We start from the raw sequence: 24095 nt of genomic DNA, 5'->3' as shown, positions 1-24095 counted from the left end.
TGATGGGATACATATATCAGAAGCCACACAGTACACTACATCAAGATTAAATATTACTTTTTAGGATAATACTGGCATTAGTTTTGGCACAGTTTTGAAGTCAAAATTATGTAGAAGATACCTGATAAAACTGGTTACAATTTTACTGCACTGATTGTTGTATTAAAAAATATGTTGTATTTGCATTTTAAGTGGTTTTTTCTTTAAAAAAAAAAGGCTTTACAAAGATGCCTTCTAAGTAAAAAATTATTGACAAAATACCCCAAAATATGGAAATGATAATTCAATAGCCATAAAACAATTACATATCATCAAAAATACAATCTTCATCAATATTAAAGAATTAGAAATAATTTTGATAAATGCTACAGGAAATATTCGAGCTCATAAATACTGACACAGGGTTAAATTTTCAGGTTGGTGTCATCTTGCTTGAGGTATTTTCTGTGTTCTCTTAAATGTAAAACTCATGTTTTGTTAAATCCAGTCCTGTAAGGTTAGAGAAGAAAAATTGTTAACATTTGTTCTAATATGAACTCTTAAGATTCCCTCCCTTTAAACAACCCTATTGAAACAATTAATTTCAAAAGCCTAAATACATGTGGATGTTTAAAATTTTTTTCAACAAATGTAATATGAATAATTACATGGCTAAATGGCTTTCTTATGAACTACTCATGGGGAAAAAATAAGATGATAATCTAATGATCTACAAAAATATATCATTCCAAGATCATTTAGAATCTAGTATTTGCACATCAGAGCTCCTCTGGTTTCTAAATAATATAAAATCAGTAAAAATGAAAATCAAAGCTGATCATATTAGGAAAAAATATGGCAAATTTATTAGCTTATTAGATAAACTTTAAAAATCAGAAAGATTAAATATTGAATTTTTAAGAAAACTAAACTGCTATTCTCTTAAGTACACATTTAAATTACCTCCTGTTATCTTCTGTGGAAAATTATACCTGGGAGGCATCACCTGTCTTCTGCCCATTCCATGGGATCTTGAAAGCAAGCAGCCTACATACATGTCCCAGAAATCCTGAGCTATGCTTAAGAAGACATTATAATGTCTAGGCCGCTGGGATTTTTGCAGGAACAACATGAAATTCCAGAAAGAATCCACAGTGTGCTCTATCTTGATTTCCTTGAGATCTATCAGTGTCAAAGAGCAAGCATTCCAGCACTGGAGATCAATGTCTTCCATGATCCCTGGGCTGTTGCTGGCAAGCACCCCCTTTTGAAATTCAAAATCCGCGTTAATCAGATTTATCAGCATCATGCAGCCCAGAGGTAGGTAGAACCATCTTCTTGTGGCAAAATTCATATTCTATACAGAAAAAAAAAATGAAGATATATTTTTAACTTAAAATTATTCAATTACTTGATGATCTGTTTAAACCTAAAAAGTTATAACTACTTATGTATTTGGTTTTTATCAAACCTAAAAAATTATAAATACTTATGTATTTGGTTTTGATCAAGTCAAATTTGCCTACTATGTATTTATTGGTTTTCTTCTAAGTTGCTGACTCTCAGACTTTCCTTCGAAAGGATATAACAACCGTTTTACCAACATTCTGATAAACAGTCTTCAGGAGCCACTGAGATCCAACACATGTTTATGAAGTTGTGATACATTCATTTCATCAAAGACCTTTGGAGCTGAAAGAAACTCTAAAAAGCATGTGTTCCAACCTTCTACTTTTACAGATTAGAAAAATTCTCAGTGATATGATTCAGCAAGTTCTCAGGTCTCCTGTCTCTCTATCCAAGACTCCTACCACAATACATTTCAACCAAGAAGATCAAAATGCAGCCCTTTCTACAGGTAACCATAAAAAATGGTGTGTGTGGTTTTCTTTAAATTGACGCTTTCCAATCTATCAAGTGTTGGATGCTCAAGCACCATTTTAGGTTTCAAAGTTACTGATGAAATTTATTCATTGAAAAAATATTTGTTATGCACTGATATCTGGTGGATCCCTGACTTTTCTCAGGTTGTTCAGGAGCTGGTTAGAGAAGATTAACATACATATACAAAGGAGCACGAAGACAAGAAAAGTGATATAAGCCAATATGACATGGTGCAGCACCAATAACATTCAGCAAAATCTAGGTATTTTCTCACGATTCTTTGCACAAGTTTCCCTGAAAACTGATTGCTCAGTAAATCGGCCTGAAGCCTATAGGTGAAGTCAAGGTCTAAATTCGCTTTGAATGGCCCTACCATTCCAGGCTGGCATTGGAAATGTCCCTGACACAACCTTGACAGCCAGGTCGGAGGAGTGGAGCGGCGAGGACAGATCCGGAAGACAGTACTCACCTTCTTCCCCGTAAACCGCCGTCCTCCACTCCCCCCTAACCACCCCCCCCCAAAAAAAAAGAAGTTAGGCTAAAGAGACAAACTCAACGAAACAAATTTAAACTTAGGTTAGTCGGGTCGTTTCACGTTGTGGAAAATTGTGCAGGTTTCCCAAACAGAGCTGACTGTGGCCAGTTTATAATACAAAGGACTGAGTGGGACCAGAGAATTTTATTCCTCAAGAATTTCAGGTTACCCTCCGGATCAGTGCTCTCCTGCCGGGTCGGGTCACCTGGACGCAGACAGGGAGCCCGCGGGGAATGGTACCTCTCTTAGGCGGCGGAGGCGAGCGTCCGGGTGCGCTGTCGTGCGTGCGCTGCGCTCCCTCGAGGGATGAGGGCGGCTCTTGACTGGAAGGGACAAGAGGTCTCTGAGCGGACTCCCACCCCCTGCCCAGCCGAACCCACCCCTACAGGCTGGTGACAGGTGGAAACGGTGCTCTGCGACCTGCCGCCAGCGCACCCCGGGAGCCCTGAACTCGACCTAGGGAACCGTCTCGGCCGCACCGCGCTCCGGAGCCAAGCGGCTCAGGCTCCCCGGGAGCGGCGCTGCGGAATCTGCTGCCGCCGCTGAGGAATCTGCTGCAGCCGCTGGGGGCTCGAAGTCAGCCCTGCAGCCCGAACCACGCTCCCCTTCTAGAGACTGAGTGAGGGGGCAGAGTGTGTGGCCGCTCTCAAGGCCCCGCCCTCACCTTGCCCACCTCCCCAGTCCCGAGACCCAGGAACAAGGACAGTGTGAAAAAGAGTAAAGTCACAAGAGTATCTCACTAATGATGATAGATGAAAGATCCTAAACAAAATATTATCAAACGAAATTCAGCAGGATTTAGGAAAATACACATCAGTATCAAGCTGGGATTATCTTAGGGATGCAAAGATCAACATATGAAAATCAATTAGTGGATTCACCACAAAAACAAACTGAAGAGAGAAACCACTTGATTAAATGCAACACCCATTCAAGATAAAAAACAATAAAAAACCTCTTAGTAAACTAAGAATAGAAGTGAATTTCCTTAACCTCTCAAATGTTATCCACCAAAACCCTACAGCAAGCATCTTTCTATGGTAAATCATTAAAAGTATTCTCTTTTAGAGTCAGGTACCAAAATGTTCATTGCAGCTCTATTTAGAATAGCCAGGACATGGAAGCAACCTAAGTGTCCATCAACAGATGAATGGATAAAGAAGATGTGGCACATATATACAATGGAATATTACTCAGCCATAAAAAGAAACGAAACTGAGTTACTTGTAGTGAGGTGTATGGACCTAGAGTCTGTCATACAGAGTGAAGTAAGTCAGAAAGAGAAAAACAAATACCGTATGTTAACACATATATATGGAATCTAAAAAAAAAAAAAAAAAAAAGGTGCTGAAGAACCTAGGGGCAAGACGCAAGACGGGAACAAAGACACAGACCTACCAAAGAATGGACTTGAGGATATGGGGAGGGGGAAGGGTAAGCTGGGACAAAGTGAGAGAGTGGCATGGACATATATACACTACCAAACGTAAAATAGAGAGCTAGTGGGAAGCAGCCACATAGCACAGGGAGATCAGCTCTGTGCTTTGTGACCACCTGGAGTGGTGGGATAGGGAGGGTGGGAGGGAGGGAGATGCAAGAGGGAAGAGATATGGGGACATATGTATATGTATAACTGATTCACTTTGTTGTAAAACAGAAACTAACACACCATTGTAAAAGCAGTTATACTCCAATAAAGATGTTAAAAATAAATAAATAAATAAAAGTATTCTCTTTTAAATTAATAACAAGACAAGGATTATCTTTGTTGACATTCAAAACAATACCCTCAAAGAAAGGTTAAAAAAAAAAGGAGGGAAGATAAGGATTAGAAAGGAAGAAACAGAACTTTTCAGTCTAGTGGGGAGGCAGCAAAGCTATTGGTTTAGCATGGAGCTTAGAGATCAACTGCCTGGATTTAAATCCCACCTTCTAGGTTCAAAGGAAAATTTGTGACTTTGGGCAGTTACTTAATCTCTTTGTGACTTAGTTTCCTTATCGGTAAAATGGGGATTAAAAAATAAACCTGGGGCTTCCCTGGTGCACAGTGGTTGAGAGTCCGCCTGCCGATGCAGGGGACACAGGTTTGTGCCCTAGTCTGGGAAGATCCCACATGCCGCGGAGCGGCTAGGTCCGTGAGCCATGGCCACTGAGCCTGCGCGTCCGGAGCCTGTGCTCCGCAATGGGAGAGGCCACAACAGTGAGAGGCCCGCGTACCGCAAAATAAATAAATAAATAATAAATAAACCTGTTTCATAGGGATGTTGAGATAATTAAATAAATATTTGTGAAGTGTATGGAATAGTGCCTACACATAGTAAGAATGCTATGTATGTGTTTGTTTTTTTAAATAATAAATTATATCCACAAACTATTTTACAAGAGTTTTGTAAGGTTTTGTAAGGTATCTGAATATAAGCTCAATCTAAAATATTCACTGCATCTCTATACCTGAGAAACAAACAATATAAATTAGAAAAGAGATGTTATTTATAATAAGAAAAAAATATAAGATATCTAGAAATAAATGCAACGAGGACATTAAATCCTTTATGGAGAATTTTTTTCTTGAAAGGCATTAAAAAAATTTCAACAAAAAGAATGCTAATATGTGGTCTAAAGATATCTATCTTCCTAAAATAATACACAAATTTTCAACCAAAATCATACCAGGGTTAATGAAAAGTTATTCTAAAAGGTATATGGTAGAGAAAAGATCCAAAATAGCTAAGCTTTTCCTAAAGAACAACAATAAGGAAAGGGGACTCACTGGTGATTAAACAGGATGTCATTTGCTCAGGAAAAGAGAAATTAACCGAGTAGATTAGAGAGCCTAAAAACAGAGGTATACATTTATAGACTTATATGTGACAGAACCGGCATTGCAGATCTGTAAGGCAACAGTGTCTTTTTCACTAACTGAGGCTAAGACGATTGGTTATCCATACAGAGAAAAAAAAAAAAGTGGATTCCTGGGAATCCCCTGGAGGTCCAGTGGTTAGGACTCTGCTTTCACTGCCAAGGGCTCAGATTCGACCCCTGGTTGGGGAACGATGATCCTGCAAGTCCTGCAGTGTGGCCAAAAAAAAGTAGATCCCTACCTCATACAATCACAAAAATCAATCCCAAGTAGATTAAGAATTTCAATGTGAAAAGCAAAGCATTACAACTTTAAGAAGAAATTCAGAATATCTTTCTGATCTTGAGGTTGGCAAGCATTACACAAAATACAGGTAGTGCTAAGCATAAAAGAAAAATTAATACATTTGACTACATTAAAATTAAATCTGTTAATCACCAGACACCATAAATAAAGATAAAAGATAAGTATAATCTGGGAGAAGACATTTACAGCACATATAACCACAAATGGATTAGAATTAGGATCTAAGATATAAGAATCTTCCAAGGAATCAACAAGAAAAAGACAAATACCACAACAGAAAACTAGGCAAAAGGCTTAGAGGGCCATTTCATAAATAAGGAAACATAAATAATGAATGATTGAATAAGTATATTCATAACCTCATTGCAAGCAAGGAAGTTCAAATAGTGAAAGACCATAATAAGATATGAATTCACACCCATCAGGTAGTCAAAAATTAAGAAGTCTAGCAAAATCAAGTGTTGGTGAGCATATGAAGGGTATTAGGGTTATCTAGAGAAACATGGGCTAAATAAACAGAGAGATGACAGAGAGAGAGAGAGAGAGACAGAGAGACAGAGAGAGAGAGACTGATTTAGTATAAGGAATTAGCTCACATGATTATGGAGGCTGGGAAGTCCCATGATCAGCTGTCTGCAAGCTCATGACCCAGGAAATCTGGTGGTGTAGTTCCAGTCTAAGTCCAAAGGCCTGAGAACCAGGAGAGCCAATGATGTAAATTATAGTCCAAGTTAAAGAGAAGACCAACGTCCCAGATCAACAGTCAGGCAGAGAGAGCAAGGGAGGGCCATCTTCATTCAGTCTGCTAATTCAAATGCTAATCTCATCCAAAAGTACCATCACAGACATACCCAGAAATACTATTTAACCAAATATCTGGGCACTCCATGGCCCAGTAAAGGTGACATATATACTTAACCATCACATGAAACAACAGGGACTCTTCTTACACAGTGTTAGGAGGAGTGTAAATTAGTTCAATTAGTCTAGAGCACAAATTGGCACTATCTTGTGAGTCTGAACAAGCACACAATCTGCAATAAATCTTTTTACTCCCAGGAAAGATCATGAAGAAACTCTTGTACATGGGCACCAAGAGACATACACTATAATGGAATGTTCATAGTAGCACTCTTCATAAAAGCCAGAAACATGGAAACAATCATAATGACCTAATGGTTAACAGGAGAATAGATAAATTAACCATGGTACATTCACAAAATGGGATGTAATTCGGCAGTGAAAATCAATAGACTGCAGCTATATGCATTATAGATGAAAAAAGAAAATTGCAGAAGATACCATTTTTATAAATTTCAAAGACAACCAAAATGAAACCACATGTTCTCTATAAATACATATATATAATAATGTAATTTTAATGGTAAGGAAGTGATTAACACAAAATTCAAGAGAGTGGTTACGTTTGAGGGAATGAGATGTAGAAGAACGCACAGAGAGCTTCTATGGATGGTAAATTTACTAGTCTTTATGATTACAGTTGCCAACAAATATGTGTTAGGTATATTCTTTTCTACTGTCAAATAATGCATGTCAAAACTTCTAGGATAGTGACAAGACATATTTCAAATACATAAAGACAAAGCTTGGTGACTGGTCATATTGATATGAGATGGAAAGAAAAGAGAACTAACATTTTTGGCATGCATCCTTATGGGGGTAACAGTGACAATATGAAAAATGGAAAGGAAGATTAGTGGGGAGGATAAATTTGATTCAGGATGTGTTGCATTAGATTTGATTCTGGATCTTCTGAAGTATCTAAAATTTAGCTAGAAATTTAAGTTGAAAGGTCTCTGTTTTAATAGAAAATTACTTTCGCTATGAGAGTATACATTGATAAAAGAAAGTTGAGATGAAGATGGAAGACTATGTCCAAATTTAGGGGTCCATGAACTGCAGATAGAATCAGTGAAGGAAGAAGAGATAGAACAATCAGCCTATACAAGCTCCAGGGTGGTATGATGTCACAGAACTAAAGGGAGGATGCTATGGTTTGAATGTTTGTGTCCTCCAAAAAATTTATGTTAAAATTCTAATCCCCAAAGGTGATGGTATTAGGAGGTAGAGCCTGCGGGAAGTGTTTAAGTCATGCAGGTGGAACCCTCCTGAATGCGATCAGTGCTTTATAAAAGAGGTTCCAGAGGGATCCCCAGACCCTTTTACCAGGTGAGGACACAGCAAGAAGTAGGTAGTCTGCAATCCAGAAAAGGACCTTCACTAAAACCCAGCCATGCAGGCACCCTGATCTTGGACTTCTAGACTTTAGAACAGTGAAAAATAAATTTCTCTTGTTTATAAGCTACCCAGTCTCTGGTATTTTGTTATGTTATCCTGAATAGACTAAGACAGAAGATACAGCTGAAGAATCAGAAGACTGCTATAGGTCAAACACTTGGAGAATTGGTCTTGAAATAATATTTTTCATTTGGCAAAAAGAAGGTGTAGTGGTGAAACTCAAAAGTACATAGTACCTTTAAAAATAGCCATGATAAATTCATGTGGAAGCTTAGATTTAACAGGTGGTTAAGGTCAAGTTAACTAATCCATCTAATTATCATTATATCTAAAACAATCCCTAAGTAATAAGCAACTATGTTTTCCACGTTATGTACCATTTTTATTAAAATCATCTTCGAAGATGGTGGAGTAGAAGGACATGCTCTCACTCCCTCTTGCGAGAACACCAGAATCACAACTAACTGTTGAACAATCATTGACAGGAAGACACTGGAATTCACCAGAAAAGACACCCCACATTCAAAGACAAAGGAGAGGCCACAATGAGACAGTACGAGGGGTACAATCACAATAAAATCAAATCCCATAACTGCTGTGTGGGTGACTCACAAACTGGAGAACACTTATACCACAGAAATCCACCCACTGGAGTGAAGGTTCTGAGCCCCACGTCAAGCTTTGAAACCTGGGGGTCCGGAAATGGGAGGAGGAATTCCGAGAGAAACAGACTTTGAAGGTTACTGGGATTTGATTGCAGGACTTCGACAGGACTGGGGGAAACAGAGACTCCACTCTTTGGAGGGCACACACAAAGTAGTGTGTGCATCGGGACCCAGGGGAAGGAGCAGTGACCCCACAGAGACTGAACCAGACTGACCTGCTAGTGTTGGAGGGTCTCCTACAAAGGTGGGGAGTGGCTCTGTCTCACCGTGAGGACAAGGACACTGGCAGCAGAAGTTCTGGGAAGTACTCCTTGGCGTGACCTCTCCCAGAGTCTGCCATTAGTCCCACAAAGAGCCTGTGTAGGCTCCAGTGTTGCATCGCCTTAGGACAAAAACCAACAGGGAGGGAACCCAGCCCACCCATCAGCAGTCAAGCGGATTAAAGTTTTACTGAGCTCTGCCCACCAGAGCAACAATCAGCTCTACCCACCACCAGTCCCTCCCATCAGGAACTTGCACAAGCCTCTTAGATAGCCTCATCCACCAGAGGGCAGACAGCAGAAGCAAGAACTACAATCCTGCAGCCTGTGGAACAAAAACCACATTCACAGATAGATAGACAAGATGAAAAGGCAGAGGGCTATGTACCAGATGAAGGTACAAGATAAAACCCCAGAAAAACAACTAAATGAAGTGGAGATAGGCAACCTTCCAGAAAAAGAATTCAGAATAATGATAGTGAAGATGATCCAGGACCTTGGGAAAAGAATGCAGACAAAGATCGAGAAGATGCAAGAAATGTACAACAAAGACCTAGAAGAATTAAAGAACAAACAAACAGAGATGAACAATTAAATAACTGAAATGAAAACTATACTAGAAGGAATCAATAGCAAAATAACTGAGGTAGTAGAACAGATAAGTGACCTGGAAGACAGAATGGTGGAATTCACTGCTGCAGAACAGAATAAAGAAAAAAGAATGCAAAGAAATGAAGACAGCCTAAGAGACCTCTGGGACAACATTAAACACAACAACATCCGCATTATAGGGGTCCCAGAAGGAGAAGAGAGAGAGAAAGGACCTGAGAAAATATTTGAAGAGATTATAGTCGAAAACTTCCCTAACATGGGAAAGGAAACAGACACCCAAGTCCAGGGAGTACAGACAGTCCCATACAGGATAAACCAAAGGAGAAACATGCGGAGACACATAGTAATCGAATTGGCAAAAATTAAAGACACAGAAAAATTATTGAATGCAACAAGGGAAAAATGACAAATAACATACAAGGGAACTCCCATAAGGTTAACAGCTGATTTCTCAGCAGAAACTGTACAAGCCACAAGGGAGTGGCAATGATATACTTAAAGTGATGAAAGGAAAGAACCTACAATCAAGATTACTCTACGGAGCAAGGATCTCATTCAGATTCGATGGAGAAGTCAAAAGCCTTACAGACAAGCAAAAGCTAAGAGAATTCAGCACCACCAAACCAGCTCTACAACAAATGCTAAAGGAACTTTTCTAAGTGGGAAACACAAGAGAAGAAAAGGATCTACAAAAACAAACCCAAAACAATTAAGAAAATGGTAATAGGAACATACATCTCGATAGTTAACATAAAACATGAATGGATTAAATGTTTCAACCAAAATGGAAAGGCTTGCTGAATGGATACAAAAACAAGACCCATATATATGCTGTCTACAAGAGACCCACTTCAGACCTAGAGACACATACAGACTGAAAGTGAGAGGATGGAAAAAGATATTCCATGTAAATGGAAATCAAAAGGAAGTTGGAGTAGTGATACTCATATAAGATAAAATAGACTTTAAAATAAAGAATGTTACAAGACACAAGGAAGAATACTACATAATGATCAAGGGATCAATCCAAGAAGAAGATAAAACAATTATAAATATATATTCACTCAACATAGGAGCACCTCAATACATAAGGCAACTGCTAACAGCTATAAAAGAGGAAATCGACAGTAACACAATAATAGTAGGGGACGTTAACACCTAACATACACCAATCGACAGATCATCCACACAGAAAATTCATAAGGAAACAGAAGTTTTAAATGACACAATAGACCAGATAGATTTAATTGATATTTATAGGACATCCCATCCTAAAATAGCAGATTACACTTTCTTCTCAAGTGTGCATGGAACATTCTAGAGGATAAACCACATCTTGGGTCACCAATCAAGCCTCAGTAAATTTAAGAAAATTGAAATCATATCAAGGATCTTTTCTGACCACAATGTTATGAGATTAGAAATCCAGGATTAGATTAGAAGTCCAGGACCAGACGGCTTCACAGGTGAAGTCTATCAAACATTTAGAGAATAGCTAACGCCCATCCTTCTCAAACTCTTACAAAAAATTGCAGAGGAAGGAATACTCCCAAACTCATTCTATGAGGCCACCATCACCCTGATACCAAAACCAGACAAAGATACTACAAAAAAAGAAAATTACAGACCAATATCACTGATGAATATAGATGCAAAACTCCTCAACAAAATACTAGCAAACAGAATTGAACAACGCATTAAAAGGATCATACACCATGATCAAGTGAGATTTATCCCAGGGATGGAAGGATTCTTCAATATATGAAAATCAATCAATGTGATACACCATATTAACAAATTGAAGAATAGAAACCATATGATCATCTCAATAGATGCAGAAAAAGCTTTTGACAATATTCAACACCCATTTATGATAAAAACTCTCCAGAAAGTGGGCATAGAGGGAACCTACCTCAACACAATAAAGGCCATATACAACAAACCCATAGCAAACATCATTCTCAGTGGTGAAAAACTGAAAGCTTTTCCTCTAAGATCAGGAACAAGACAAGGATGTCCACTCTCACCACCATTATTCAACATAGTTTTGGAAGTCCTAACCACAGCAATCAGAGAAGAAAAAGAAAGAAAAGGAATCCAAATTGGAAAAGAAGAAGTAAAACTGTCACTGTTTGCAGATGACATGATACTATACATAGAGAATCCTAAAGATGCCACCAGAAAACTACTAGAGCTAATCAATATATTTGGTAAATTTGCAGGACACAAAATTAATTCACAGAAATCTCTTGCATTCCTATATACTAATGATGAAAAATCTGAAAGAGAAATTAAGGAAACACTCCCATTTACCGTTGCAACAAAAAGAATAAAATACCTAGAAATAAACCTACCTAGGGAGACAAAAGACCTGTATACAGAAAACTATAACACACTGACGAAAGAAATGAAAGAGGATACAAACAGATGGAGAGATATACCATGTTCTTGGACTGGAAGAATCAATACTGTGAAAATGACTATACTCCCCAAAGCAATCTACAGATTCAGTGCAATCCCTATCAAATTACCAATGGCATTTTTTACAGAACCAGAACAAAAAATCTTAAAATTTATATGGAGACACAAAAGACCCCAAATAGCCAAAGCAGTCTTGAGAGAAAACAACGGAGCTGGAGGATTCAGACTCCCTGACTTCAGACTGTACTACAAAGCTACAGTAATCAAGACAATATGGTACTGGCACAAAAACAGACACATAGATCAATGGAAAAAGATAGAAAGCTCAGAGATAAACCCACGCACCTATGGTCAACTAATCTATGACAAAGGAGGCAAGGATATAAAATGCAGAAAAGACAGTCTCTTCAATAAGTGGTGCTGGGAAAACTGGAGAGCTACATGTAAAAGAATGAAATTAGAACACTCCCTAACACCATACACAAAAATAAACTCAAAATGGATTCGAGACCTAAATGTAAGACCGGACACTATAAAACCCTTAGGGGAAAACATAGGAAGAACACTCTTTGACATAAATCACAGCAAGATATTTTTTGATCCACCTCCTAGAGTAATGGAAATAAAAACAAAAATAAACAAATGCGACCTAATGAAACTTCAAAGCTTTTGCACAGCAAAGGAAACCATAAACCAAGACGAAAAGACACTTCTCAGAATGGGAGAAAATATTTGTAAATGAATCAATGAAGAAAGGATTAGTCTCCAAAATATATAAACAGCTCATGCAGCTCAATATTAAAAAAACAAATAACCCAATCCAAAAATGGGCAGAAGACCTAAATAGACATTTCTCCAAAGAAGACATACAGATGGCCAAGAGGCACATGAAAAGCTGCTCAACATCACTAATTATTAGAGAAATGCAAATCAAAACTACAATGAGGTATCACCTCACACCAGTTAGAATGGGCATCATCAGAAAATCTATAAACAACAAATGCTGGAGAGGGTGTGGTGAAAAGGTAACCCTCCTGCACTGTTGGTGGGAATGTAAATTGATACAGCCCCTATGGAGAACAGTATGGAGGTTCCTTAAAAAATTAAAAATAGAATTACCATATGACCCAGCAATGCCACTACTGGGCACATACCCAGAGAAAATCATTATTTAAAAAGACACATGCACCCTAATGTTCATTGCAGCATTATTTCCAATAGTCAGGTTATGGAAGCAACCTAAATGCCCATCAACAGAGGAATGGATAAAGAAATGTGGTACATATAGACAATGGAATGTTACGCAGCCATAAAAAGGAACAAAATTGGGTCATTTGTAGAGATGTGGATGGATCTAGAGACTGTCATACAGAGTGAAGTAAGTCAGAAAGAGAAAAACAAGTATCGTATCTTAATGTATATATGTGGAACCTAGAAAAATGGTACAGATGAACTGGTTTGCAGGGCAGAAATTGAGACACAGATGTAGAGAACAAACGTCTGGACACCAAGGGGGGAAAGTGGCGGGGCTGTGGGTCGTGGTGTGATGATTTGGGAGATTGGGATTGACATGTATACACTGATGTGTATAAAATGGATGACCAATAAGTATTTTTAAAAATAAATAAATAAAATCATCTTCACCAGCAGCAGCATATTCATCACCACCCTATCATGATCCTTCTGTTCCCAGAATATTCCCATTGTCCCCAGATTTCATCTCTGAGTTATATAATATCTCTCCTTTTCTCTCTGTCAATTTAGGCACTGATCCCACTTCTAAGTCCCTTCCATTTAATTCAGCCTTTCTTCTGCAATTAGGTATTCATTTTCACTACAATATTTGGCATCTATTACTACATTGGTTGTCTTTTTTTTTCTTTCTATGAGAACATGTAATCTTCCCTACTAGTTTATAATAATACTATCTTTACTTCCTGTTCTTCTAGTGACTGGCATATAACACAATCGGCACTCAATAAATATCTTTAGCTGATTTCTACTTCATATCCATGATATTCCCTCCACTTAGGGAGTTTTGTCAGCTTTACACAAGGCAAACCCAAGTCTTTCAGAACTCTAGTGCTCCCTGTGAAGACTTCCTGGGTTAGTCAGGCCAGTGGCCTATTCATTTGCCCCCATTCTTCCTAACTTCCAGTCACTTAGCTGAAGTTCTGTCACACTTTTGTTTATCCCGTTTCTTTTCTTTTTTTTTATTTTTTAACATCTTTATTGGAGTATAATTGCTTTACAATGGTGTGTTAGTTTCTGCTGTATAACAAAATGAATCAGCTATACATATACATATATCCCCATATCTCCTCCCTCTTGCATCTCCCTCCCACCCTCCCTAACCCACCCCTCTAGGTGGTCACAAAGCACAGAGCTGATTTCCCTGTGCTATGCGGCTGCTTCCCACTAGCTATCTATTTATCCCATTTCTTCTTTATACAGCTTGTTTCTCCAGGAAATACTGCCATAATCACACCCCCAGAGAATTCAGAAGCGCACTCCACAGACAGCAAGGACATGTTGACTAATGCTGAATACCCACAAAAAGAATAATTTTTCAATTCACTGACTTTCTGACTCATTATAATGAAAGACATTAATTTAAAAAATCTATGATTGCAATTGCCTCTAGTAATCCTTAATAACAATGTATTTATCAAAGTGTGATTCAATGACCTTGGGGAGAAAGAGGGCAGGAAATGAAGTTGAAACAAACAAGCACCCTGCAGAGAAAACAAGCACTAGTTGACTGCTGAGTAAGTGAAGGGAAAGTAGACATTATATTTTTCAGGAACACAGGAAACAAAGAAGAACAAAATACTGACTCTGAGACAGGAGAAAAAGTGTTCAAGAGAGAAATCGAAAAAATATCATATAATCCTTACCCCTGACAAAAAAGACCATTAATAGAAATAGTTTGTTGTCATCATTTAAGAAGAACAAGAAATAAAAAGTTTAGCTTAGGTTTGTTTACCTTTAGTTTAGCTGAAACATAGCATATGTATAAACATTATGTATTCCAGGATCCTTACTTTACCTCTTTGCATTATTTTTTAGTGGTTGCTTTAAGGATCACAATATATATACTTTTAACAGCCTACTTAGGGTTAATATTGAATCAATTCATGTCAAATACAGAAATCTTGCAAGGTAGGAGTTCATTTACTCACCCTTGCCTGTTTTTGCTAAAGTTGTCAAATGTATAACATCTACATACATTAAAACTCTATGATACAATATTATAATTTCCAGTGCTCTCATCCCCCCCACAGTCAAGATCTGAATTTTCATCTGTTTTTATTTCTCTTTAGTGTGTAGAACTTCCTTAGTATTTCTTTTTTTTTTTTTTTTTTTGCGGTACTTGGGCCTCTCTCTGTTGTGGCCTCTCCCATTGCGGAGCACAGGCTCCGGATGCACAGGCTCAGCAGCCATGGCTCACGGGCCCAGCCGCTCTGCGGCATGTGGGATCTTCCCAGACTGGGGCATGAACCCATGTCCCCTGCATCAGCAGTCGGACTCTCAACCACTGCACCACCAGGGAAGCCCCTTAGTATTTCTTATAGTACATGCCCACTGTCAACATATCCTTTTAACTTTCTTTTTCTGAAAATGCATTTCATTCTTGGAAGATCATTTTCACTGGATGTAGAATTCTGATTTGATGTGGGCTTGTTCTCCCTTCCCCTCCAGCACTTTAAAGATGTTGTTCCACTGTGTTCTGGTCATCAATAATTCAAATCATAGTTCCCTCGTATGCAATGTGTCATTTTTCTCTGACAGCTTTCAAAACACCTTTAGTTTTATCAAATTTGATGATAATGTACCTAGGTGTGTGCAATGCAATTCTGATGTTAACCAGCTAGAATTAGGTCAAATTTCAGAAGTTAGGAGCATAATTCTACCCTCACTTCAGAAGCCAGATGTAAATTCCAGAGTTCTCAGGTCACCATTCTTCTGATCAACTGGCTACAAATTCAGGGGTTCCAAGTACTCCCTGAAGTATTATAATTCACTAGAATGACTCACAGAACTCAGGAAAGTACTACATTTATAATTATAGTTTTATTATAAAGAATGTAAATCAGAAGCAGCCAAGTGAAAAGACCCATAGAGTGAGGTCTGGGGGTCCCACACACAAAGCTTTTGTGTCCTCAGAATGCCTCAACTTCCAGGCACATTAAGGTATAAATACCAATCAGGCTCTCTCACCTCAGTGCCCAGAGTTTTTACTGGAGTTTCATTACATAGACTTTGTTGATTGAATCATTGGCCATGTGCTTGAACTCAATCTCCAGCCAATTCTGCCCTCTTCAGAGGCTGGGCTCATATCACATGACTAAAAAGCCCCAACCCTGTAATTACCTGGTTGGTCTTTCTGGTGTGGCTAGCCCCCATTTTGAGTCATCTCATTAGCATAAACTCAGGTGTGGGTCTAGAGGCTCACTATGAGTAACAAAGACATTTCTATCACTCCAAGAAATTCCAGAGATTTAGAGGTTATTTCCCAGGAACTAGGGACAAAGACCAGCCAAATTCTTTATTATACAACAGTGTGGTTTTCTTTGTTTCTATCTCATTTCAGGTTTGTTAAGCTTCTTGAAAATGTACAGTTACATCTTTCACCAAATTTGGAAAATATTCAGCCATGTTTTCCTTCGATATTATTTCTGCCCATTATTCCTTTCTCTCATCTCCTTCTGGGACTCTAATTACACATTCTTAGAGCTTTCAATATGGTCCTGAGGCTTGTTCATTTTTACTTCAATATTTTTTCTCTGTGTTCCTCAGGTTAGATAATTTCTATTAATTAATTAATTTTTTCTTTTTTTGGCCTCACTGTGCAGCATACGGGATCTTAGTTCCCCGACCAGGGATCGAACTCTTGCCCCCTGCAGTGGAAGCATGGAGTCCTAACCACTGGACTGCCAGGGAAGTCCCAATAATTTCTATTAATATATCTTCAGCTTTGCTGACTCTTTCTTCGTTTGCATTCTGCTGTTAAATACATCAGGTAAGTTTTTATTTCAGATAGTACATTTTTTAGTTCTGGAATTTCCATTTGTTTCTTTTTTATAGTTTCACTTTCTCTGTTAAATATCCTATATTTCATTCATAATGCACATATTTTCTTTTACATACTTGAATATGTCTTATAGCAGGGGTCCCCAACCCCCAGGCCATAGACTGCTACTGGTCCGTGGCCTGTTAGGAACGGGGTTGCACAGCAGGAGGTGAGCGGTCGGTGAGTGAGGAAGCTTCATCTGTATTTATAGCTGCTCCCCATCACTCGTATTACCACTTGAGCTCCACCTCCTGTCAGATCAGCAGCTGCATTAGATTCTCATAGGAGTGCAATCCTACTGTGAACTGTGCATGTGAGAGATCTAGGTTGTGCAATCCTTATGAGAATCTAATGCCTGATGATCTGAAGTGGAACTGAGGTGGTGAGGCTAGCTAGTGCTGGGGAGCGGCTGCAAATACACATTATCATTAGCAGAGAGGTTTGACTGCAGAGAGACCATAATAAATCAATTGCTTGCAGACTCATATCAAAACCCATCAGTGAGTGGCAAATGACAATTAAGCTACATCTGGAGGCAGTCTTTAAGTCAGAATCTGACACTTATTTTAGTCCATGCAGGGCCCGCCCATTATTTTATTTATCACTTCCATCTGTGCCTCTTTCCCCACACTGTGCACTTGTCTCACTCACAGTTTTGGTAAGCCCATAAGTTAACCCTAGCCAAAATGAGTAAAAAACAAACATCTCTGGAGAGCTTCTTTGAAAAGGGGGAAAGACCCAGGGATGAGACAGAAGACTCTAAGACTGCCAACAAAAAGAAAGCTGCATTTAAAAGAAAATACCAAGAGTCCTACTTAAATTATGGGTTCATTGCAACAGGTGATTCACATTCTCCAAGCCTGCTTTGTATAATATGTGGCAACCAGCTATCCAACGAAGACATGAAACCTTCAAAACTGCTTTGCCACATGGAGACCAAGCACCCTGCATTAAAAGACAAGCCTTTGGAGTTTTTCAAAATAAAAAAACGTGCACACAAAGAACAGAAGCAATTATTGAAGGCTACCACTTCATCAAATGTGTCTGCCCTGAGAGCATCATTCTTAGTGGCTAACTGCATTGCTAAAGCTGAGAAGCCCTTCACTACTGGTGAAGAGTTGATCCTGCCTGCTGCTAAGGACAACTTTTAGGAGAGGCTGCAGTTCAAAAGGTGGCACATGTTCCTCTTTCAGCTAGCACCATAACTAGACGAATTGATGAAATAGCAGAGGATATTGAGGCACAATTGTTAGAGAGGATTAATGAGTCACCGTGGTATGCAGTCCAGGTTGACGAGTCTACCAATGTTGACAACAAGGCAACAATGCTTGTATTTGTGTGATATATTTTTCAGGAGGATGTGCAGGAGGATATGTTATGTGCACTTTTGTTGCCAAGCAACACCACAGCTGCAGAACTATTCAAGTCTTTGAATGATTACATATCAGGAAAACTGAATTGGTCATTTTGTGTTGGTATATGCATGGATAGAGCGGCTGCCATGACTGGACGGTTTTCTGGTTTCACTACTTGGATCAAAGAGGTTGCTTCTGAACGTGAGTCTATGCACTGTGTCATCCATAGAGAAATGCTGGCCAGCTGAAAAATGTCACCTGAACTTAACAACGTTTTGCAGGAGGTGATTAAAATTATCGACCACATTAAACTACATGCCCTTAACTCACATCTGTTCGCGCAGCTCTGTGAGGAGATGGACGCAGAGCACACACGTCTTCTCTTATACACAGAACTGAGGTGGCTTTCTAAAGGTAGATCACTGGCCAGAGTATCTGAGTTATAAGAGCCACTCCAGAGATTTCTTTTAGAAAAACAGTCACCACTGGCAACACATTTCAGTGATACTGAATGGGTTGCAAAACTTGCTTACTTGTGTGACATATTCAACCTGCTGAACGAACTCAATCTGTCACTTCAAGGGAGAACAACAACTGTGTTCAAGTCTGCAGATAAAGGTGGCTCCATTCAAAGCCAAACTGAAATTATGTGGGTGACGAGTGAACACTGGGATTTTTGACATGTTTCAAACATTAGCAGAGATTTTGAAAGGGACTCAACCAGGGCCTTCTTTCTCCCAGCTGGTGCATGATCACCTATCTCAGCTTTCAAAATAGTTTGAGCATTACTTCCCAACCACGAAAGACCCCCTAACTGGGAAGGAATGGATCCGTGACCCATTTATGAATAAGCCAGGTGAATCGACTTTGTCCGTGCTAGAAGAGGATCAACTGCTTGAGATTGCAAATGATGGTGGCCTTAAAAGTATGTTTGAGACAACTTCAAATCTCCATGTTCTGGATTAAAGTCAAGACGGAATATCCTGAGACTGCCACAAAAGCACTGAAAAGCCTGCTTCCATTTCCAATATCCTATCTTTGTGAAGCAGGGTTTTCTGCAGTAACAGCCACCAAAACAAGATTACAGAGTAGACTGGATATAAGCAACACACTTCGGGTGTCACTGTCTCCCAGCACCCCCAGATGGGACCATCTAGTTGCAGAAAAACAAGCTGAGAGCTCCCATTGATTCTGCATTATAGTGAGTTGTATAATTATTTCATTATATATTACAGTGTAATAATAACAGAAATAAAGTGCACAATAAATGTAAAGTGCTTGAATCATCCCGGAACCATCCACCCCCACCCCCCTGAGGAAAAACTGTCTTCCATGAAACCGGTCCCTGGTGCCAAAAAGGTTGGAGACTGCTGTTTTATAGTAACTGCTTTAAATCTTTGTCTGCTAGCTTCAACATCTGGGGCATCCCCGGGTTGATCTTTGTTGATCGTCTTTTGTCTCAAAAATGAGTCACATTCCCATATTTCTTGATTTATTAAGTAATTTTAGGTTGTATCCTTAACATTGTAAATGTTATTTTCCAGACATCTTGGAGTCTGTAATACTTTCCCAAAGAAAGTTAGTTTTTTTGTATGTTTGGTTGGTTTGGTTTAGCATGCAATTGACTTAATTGGACTATATCTTTTGGGCTTGGTTGCTTAAAGTTTGTCCTGAGCAGGCATGGTTCAGGCATCAGCAGAAGATTTATTAAAAAGATTTTAGGATTCCCTTCTCTGGATCCCTCCTACCTTGGATCTTCCACTTACTTTCCAGCAACTATACTTATCCCAAACTCATACCTCTCATTCTTCAAGCCAAAATACCCGGCGTTTTGCAGCAGAACTTTAGCCAACCTGCAGGGAGCAGACTGAGGCCAGTTCTTAGGCTAGAAACTGTGAAAACAGGGATCTGAGTATCTCCCTTCTTACAAACAGCCAACAGCCCTCCAGAATCTGCTTACTTTTGGTCATTCTAAGGATAAACTTACAGTTTATCATTGTTATATGTAGAAGCATCATCTGACAAGAGCAACTTATGTCAGAATTCCTCCATCACCCTCATTTTGTAGGTTAAGAAAACTAAGTCCTAAGAAGGTGTTTCCCGGTTCATAAGGAATTTATTGGAATTGGGGCTTGCCACCATGAGAGCTGAGTTGTTGTAGTAAGATAGATGTTATCGGGCAATTTCCTTAATTTTAATAAACATCACTAGTTTGAATTCATTGGCATTACACCCAGTCAATGTTAATCAAAATTCTATATTTTAAAATATTGTAAAAGAAATGTTATAACTTTTTATTATTTTTAAAGGACTTGGCTAGCAAAGTGCTAAAAGTAAAAGTTCCTAAAAGATATGTTTTATTGAGGATCTAAAAACTGTTTGAAACTAGTATCTACACCTATGCAAACAAAAAAATCTAACATAAATGTTTATTTCAAAAGCTAAAATAAAAGGAGACCTTCAAGGTGGAGGAGGAGTAAGACACAGAGAACACTTTCCTCCCCACAGATACATCAGAAATACATCTACGTGTGAAACAACTCCTACAGAACACCTACTGAAAGCTGGCAGAAGACCTCAGAACTCCCAAAAGGCAAGAAACTCCCCACGTACCTGGGTAGGGCAAAAGAAAAAAGAATAAACAGAGACAAAAGAATAGGGACAGGACCTGCACCAGTGGGAGGGAGCCGTGAAGGAGGAAAGGTTTCCACACACTAGAAGCCCCTTCGCAGGTGGAGACTGCGGCTGGCGGAGGCGGGGAGCTTCGCAGCCGTGGAGGAGAGCGCAGCAACAGGGGTGCGGAGGGCAAAGCGGAGAGATTCCCGCATAGAGGATCGGTGCCGACCAGCACTCACCAGCCCGAGAGGCTTGTCTGCTCACCCGCCGGGACAGGTGGGGGCTGGGAGCTGAGGCTCGGGCTTCGGAGGTCAGATTCCAGGGAGAGGACTGGGGTTGGCTGCGTGAACACAGCTGGAAGGGGGCGAGTGCACCACAGCTAGCAGAGAGGGAGTCCAGGAAAAGGTCTGGAGCTGCCGAAGAGGCAAGAGACCATTGTGCGGTGCGCGAGGAGAGGGGATACAGAGCACCGCCTAAACGAGGTCCAGAGACGGGTGCGAGCCGCGGCTATCAGTGTGGGCCCCAGAGACGAGCATGAAACGCTAAGGCTGCTGCTGTTGCCACCAAGAAGCCTGTGTGCAAGCACAGGTCACTATCCACACCTCCCCTCCCGGGAGCCTGTGCAGCCCGCCACTGCCAGGGTCCCGTGATCCAGGGACAACTCCCCCGGAAGAACACACGGTGTGCCTCAGGCTGTTGCAACATCACAGGCTCAGCCCGCATTCCTTACCCTGCCCTCTCCCTCCCCCCAGGCCTAAGTGAGCCAGAGCCCCTGAATCAGCTGCTACTTTAACCCCATCCTGTCTGAGCGAAGAACAGATGCCCTCAGGTGACCTACACGCAGAGGCGGGGCCAAATCCAAAGCTGAATCCCAGGAGCTGTGCGAACAAAGAGAAAGGGAAATCTATCCCAGCAGCCTCAGGAGGAGCGGATTAAACCTCCACAATCAACTTGATGTACCCTGCATCTCTGGAATACCTGAATAGACAAAGAATCATCCCAAAACTAAGGTGGTGGACATTAGGAGTAACTGTAGACTTGGGGTTTGCTTTCTACATCTAATTTATCCCTGGCTTTATGTTTATCTTAGTTTAGTATTTAGAGTTTATTATCATTGGTAGATTTGTTTATTGATTTGATTGCTCTCTTCCTCCTTTTTTTTCTTAATATATATATATATTTTTCCTTTTTCTCTTTTTGTGAGTGTGTATGCATATGCTTCTTTGTGTGATTTTGTCTGTATAGCTTTGCTTTTACCATTTGTCCTAGGGTTCTTTTTTTTTTCTTGTTTTTTTCAGTATAGTTTTTAGCGCTTGTTATCATTGATGGATTTATTTTTTGGTTTGGCTGCTCTCTTCTTTCTTTCTTTCTTTTTTCCTCCCTTTTCTTCTGAGCCGTGTGGCTGACAGGGTCTTGGTGCTCCGGCTGGGTGTCAGGCCTGTGCCTCTGAGGTGGGAGAGCCAAGTCCAGGATATTGGTCTACCAGAGATCTCCTGGCTCCATGTAATATGAAACGGCAAAAACTCTCCCAGAGATCTCCATCTCATCGCAAAGACCCAGCTCCACTCAATGACCAGCAAGCTACAGTGCTGGACACCCTATGCCAAACAACTAGCAAGACAGGAACACAGCCCTACCCATTAGGAGAGAGGCTACCTAAAATCATAATAAGGTCACAGACACCACAAAACACACCACCGGATGTGGTCCTGCCCACCAGAAAGACAAGATCCAGCCTCATCCACCAGAACACAGGCACTGGTGGCCTCCACCAGGAAGCCTACACAACACACTGAACCAACCTTAGCCACTGGGGGCAGACACCAAAAACAACGGGAACTATGAACCTGCAGCCTGTGAAAAGGAGACACCAAACACAGTAAGTGAAGCAAAATGAGAAGACAAAGAAACACACAGCAGATGATGGAGCAAGGTAAAAACCCACCAGACCAAACAAATGAAGAGGAAATAGTCAGTCTACCTGAAAAAGAATTCAGAATAATGATAGTAAAGATGATCCAAAATCTGGGAAATAGAATGGAGAAAATACAGGAAACATTTAACAAGGACCTAGAAGAACTAAAAAGCAAACAAACAATGATGGACAACACAATAAATGATATTAAAACTTCTCTAGAGGAATCAATAGCAGAATAACTGAGGCAGTAGAATGGATAAGTGACCTGGAAGATAAAATAGTGGAAATAACTACCGCAGAGCAGAATAAAGAAGGAAAACAATTGAGGACAGTCTCAGAGACCTCTGGGACAACATTAAATGCACCAACAGTCGAATTATAGGGGTCCCAGAAGAAGAGGAGAAAAAGAAAGGGACTGAGAAAATATGTGAAAGGAAATAGTCAATCAAGTCAAGGAAGAGCAGAGAGTCCCATACAAGATAAATCCAAGGAGAAACACGCCAAGACACATATTAATCAAACTATCAAAAATTAAATACAAAGAAAAAATATTAAAACCAGCAAGGGAAAAACAACAAATAACACACAAGGGAATCCCCATAAGGTTAACAGCTGATCTTTCAGCAGAAACTCTGCAAGCCAGATGGGAGTGGCAGGACATACTTAAGGTGCTGAAAGGGAAAAACCTACACCCAAGATTACTCTACCCAGCAAGGATCTCATTCAGATTTGATGGAGAAATTAAAACCTTTACAGACAAGCAAAAGCTAAGAGAATTCAGCACCATCAAACCAGCTTTACAACAAATGCTAAAGGAACTTCTCTAGGCAGGAAACAAGAGAAGGAAAAGACCTACAATAACAAAACCAAAACAATTAAGAAAATGGTAATAGGAACATACATATTGATAATTACCTTAAATGTAAATGGATTAAATGTCCCACCAAAAGACACAGACTGGCTGAATGGATACAAAAACAAGACTCATATATATGCTGTCTACAAAAGACCTACTTCAGACCTAGGGACACATACAGACTGAAAGTGAGGGGATGGAAAAAGATATTCCATACAAATGGAAATCAAAAGAAAGCTGGAGTAGCAATTCTCATATCAGACAAAATAGACTTTAAAATAAAGACTATTACAAGAGACAAAGAAGGACACTACATAATGATCAAGGGATCAATCCATGAAGAAGATATAACAATTGTAAATATATATGCACCCAAAATAGGAGCACCTCAATACATAAGGCAAATGCTAACAGCCATAAAAGGGGAAATTGACAGTAACACATTCATAGTAGGGCACTTTAACACCCCACTTTCACCAATGGACAGATCATCTA

At 39.7% G+C, this 24095-nt stretch overlaps 1 protein-coding gene across 2 annotated transcripts in view; it reads right to left on the bottom strand.

Moving 5' to 3' along the window:
* FAM237B (family with sequence similarity 237 member B) overlaps positions 1-24095 on the bottom strand; it is a 44536-nt gene that overhangs the window by 1396 nt on the left and 19045 nt on the right. For both annotated transcript variants that reach the window (XM_082845858.1, XM_082845857.1), the window contains exons 3-4: positions 943-1336; positions 399-489 (exon numbers count right to left, since the gene is read on the bottom strand). In XM_082845858.1, coding sequence (XP_082701984.1) covers positions 455-489; positions 943-1333 — 426 coding nt within the window. In that variant the 5' untranslated portion in view covers positions 1334-1336 and the 3' untranslated portion in view covers positions 399-454. The remainder of the gene's footprint in view (positions 1-398; positions 490-942; positions 1337-24095) is intronic.

Source organism: Leucopleurus acutus (assembly GCF_964270905.1).
Source record: "Leucopleurus acutus genome assembly, chromosome: 9".
In the NCBI taxonomy this organism is placed as follows: Eukaryota; Metazoa; Chordata; class Mammalia; order Artiodactyla; family Delphinidae; genus Leucopleurus; species Leucopleurus acutus.
Note: the sequence above shows the minus strand (reverse complement) of the source record. Positions and strands in the feature narration are given on the sequence as shown.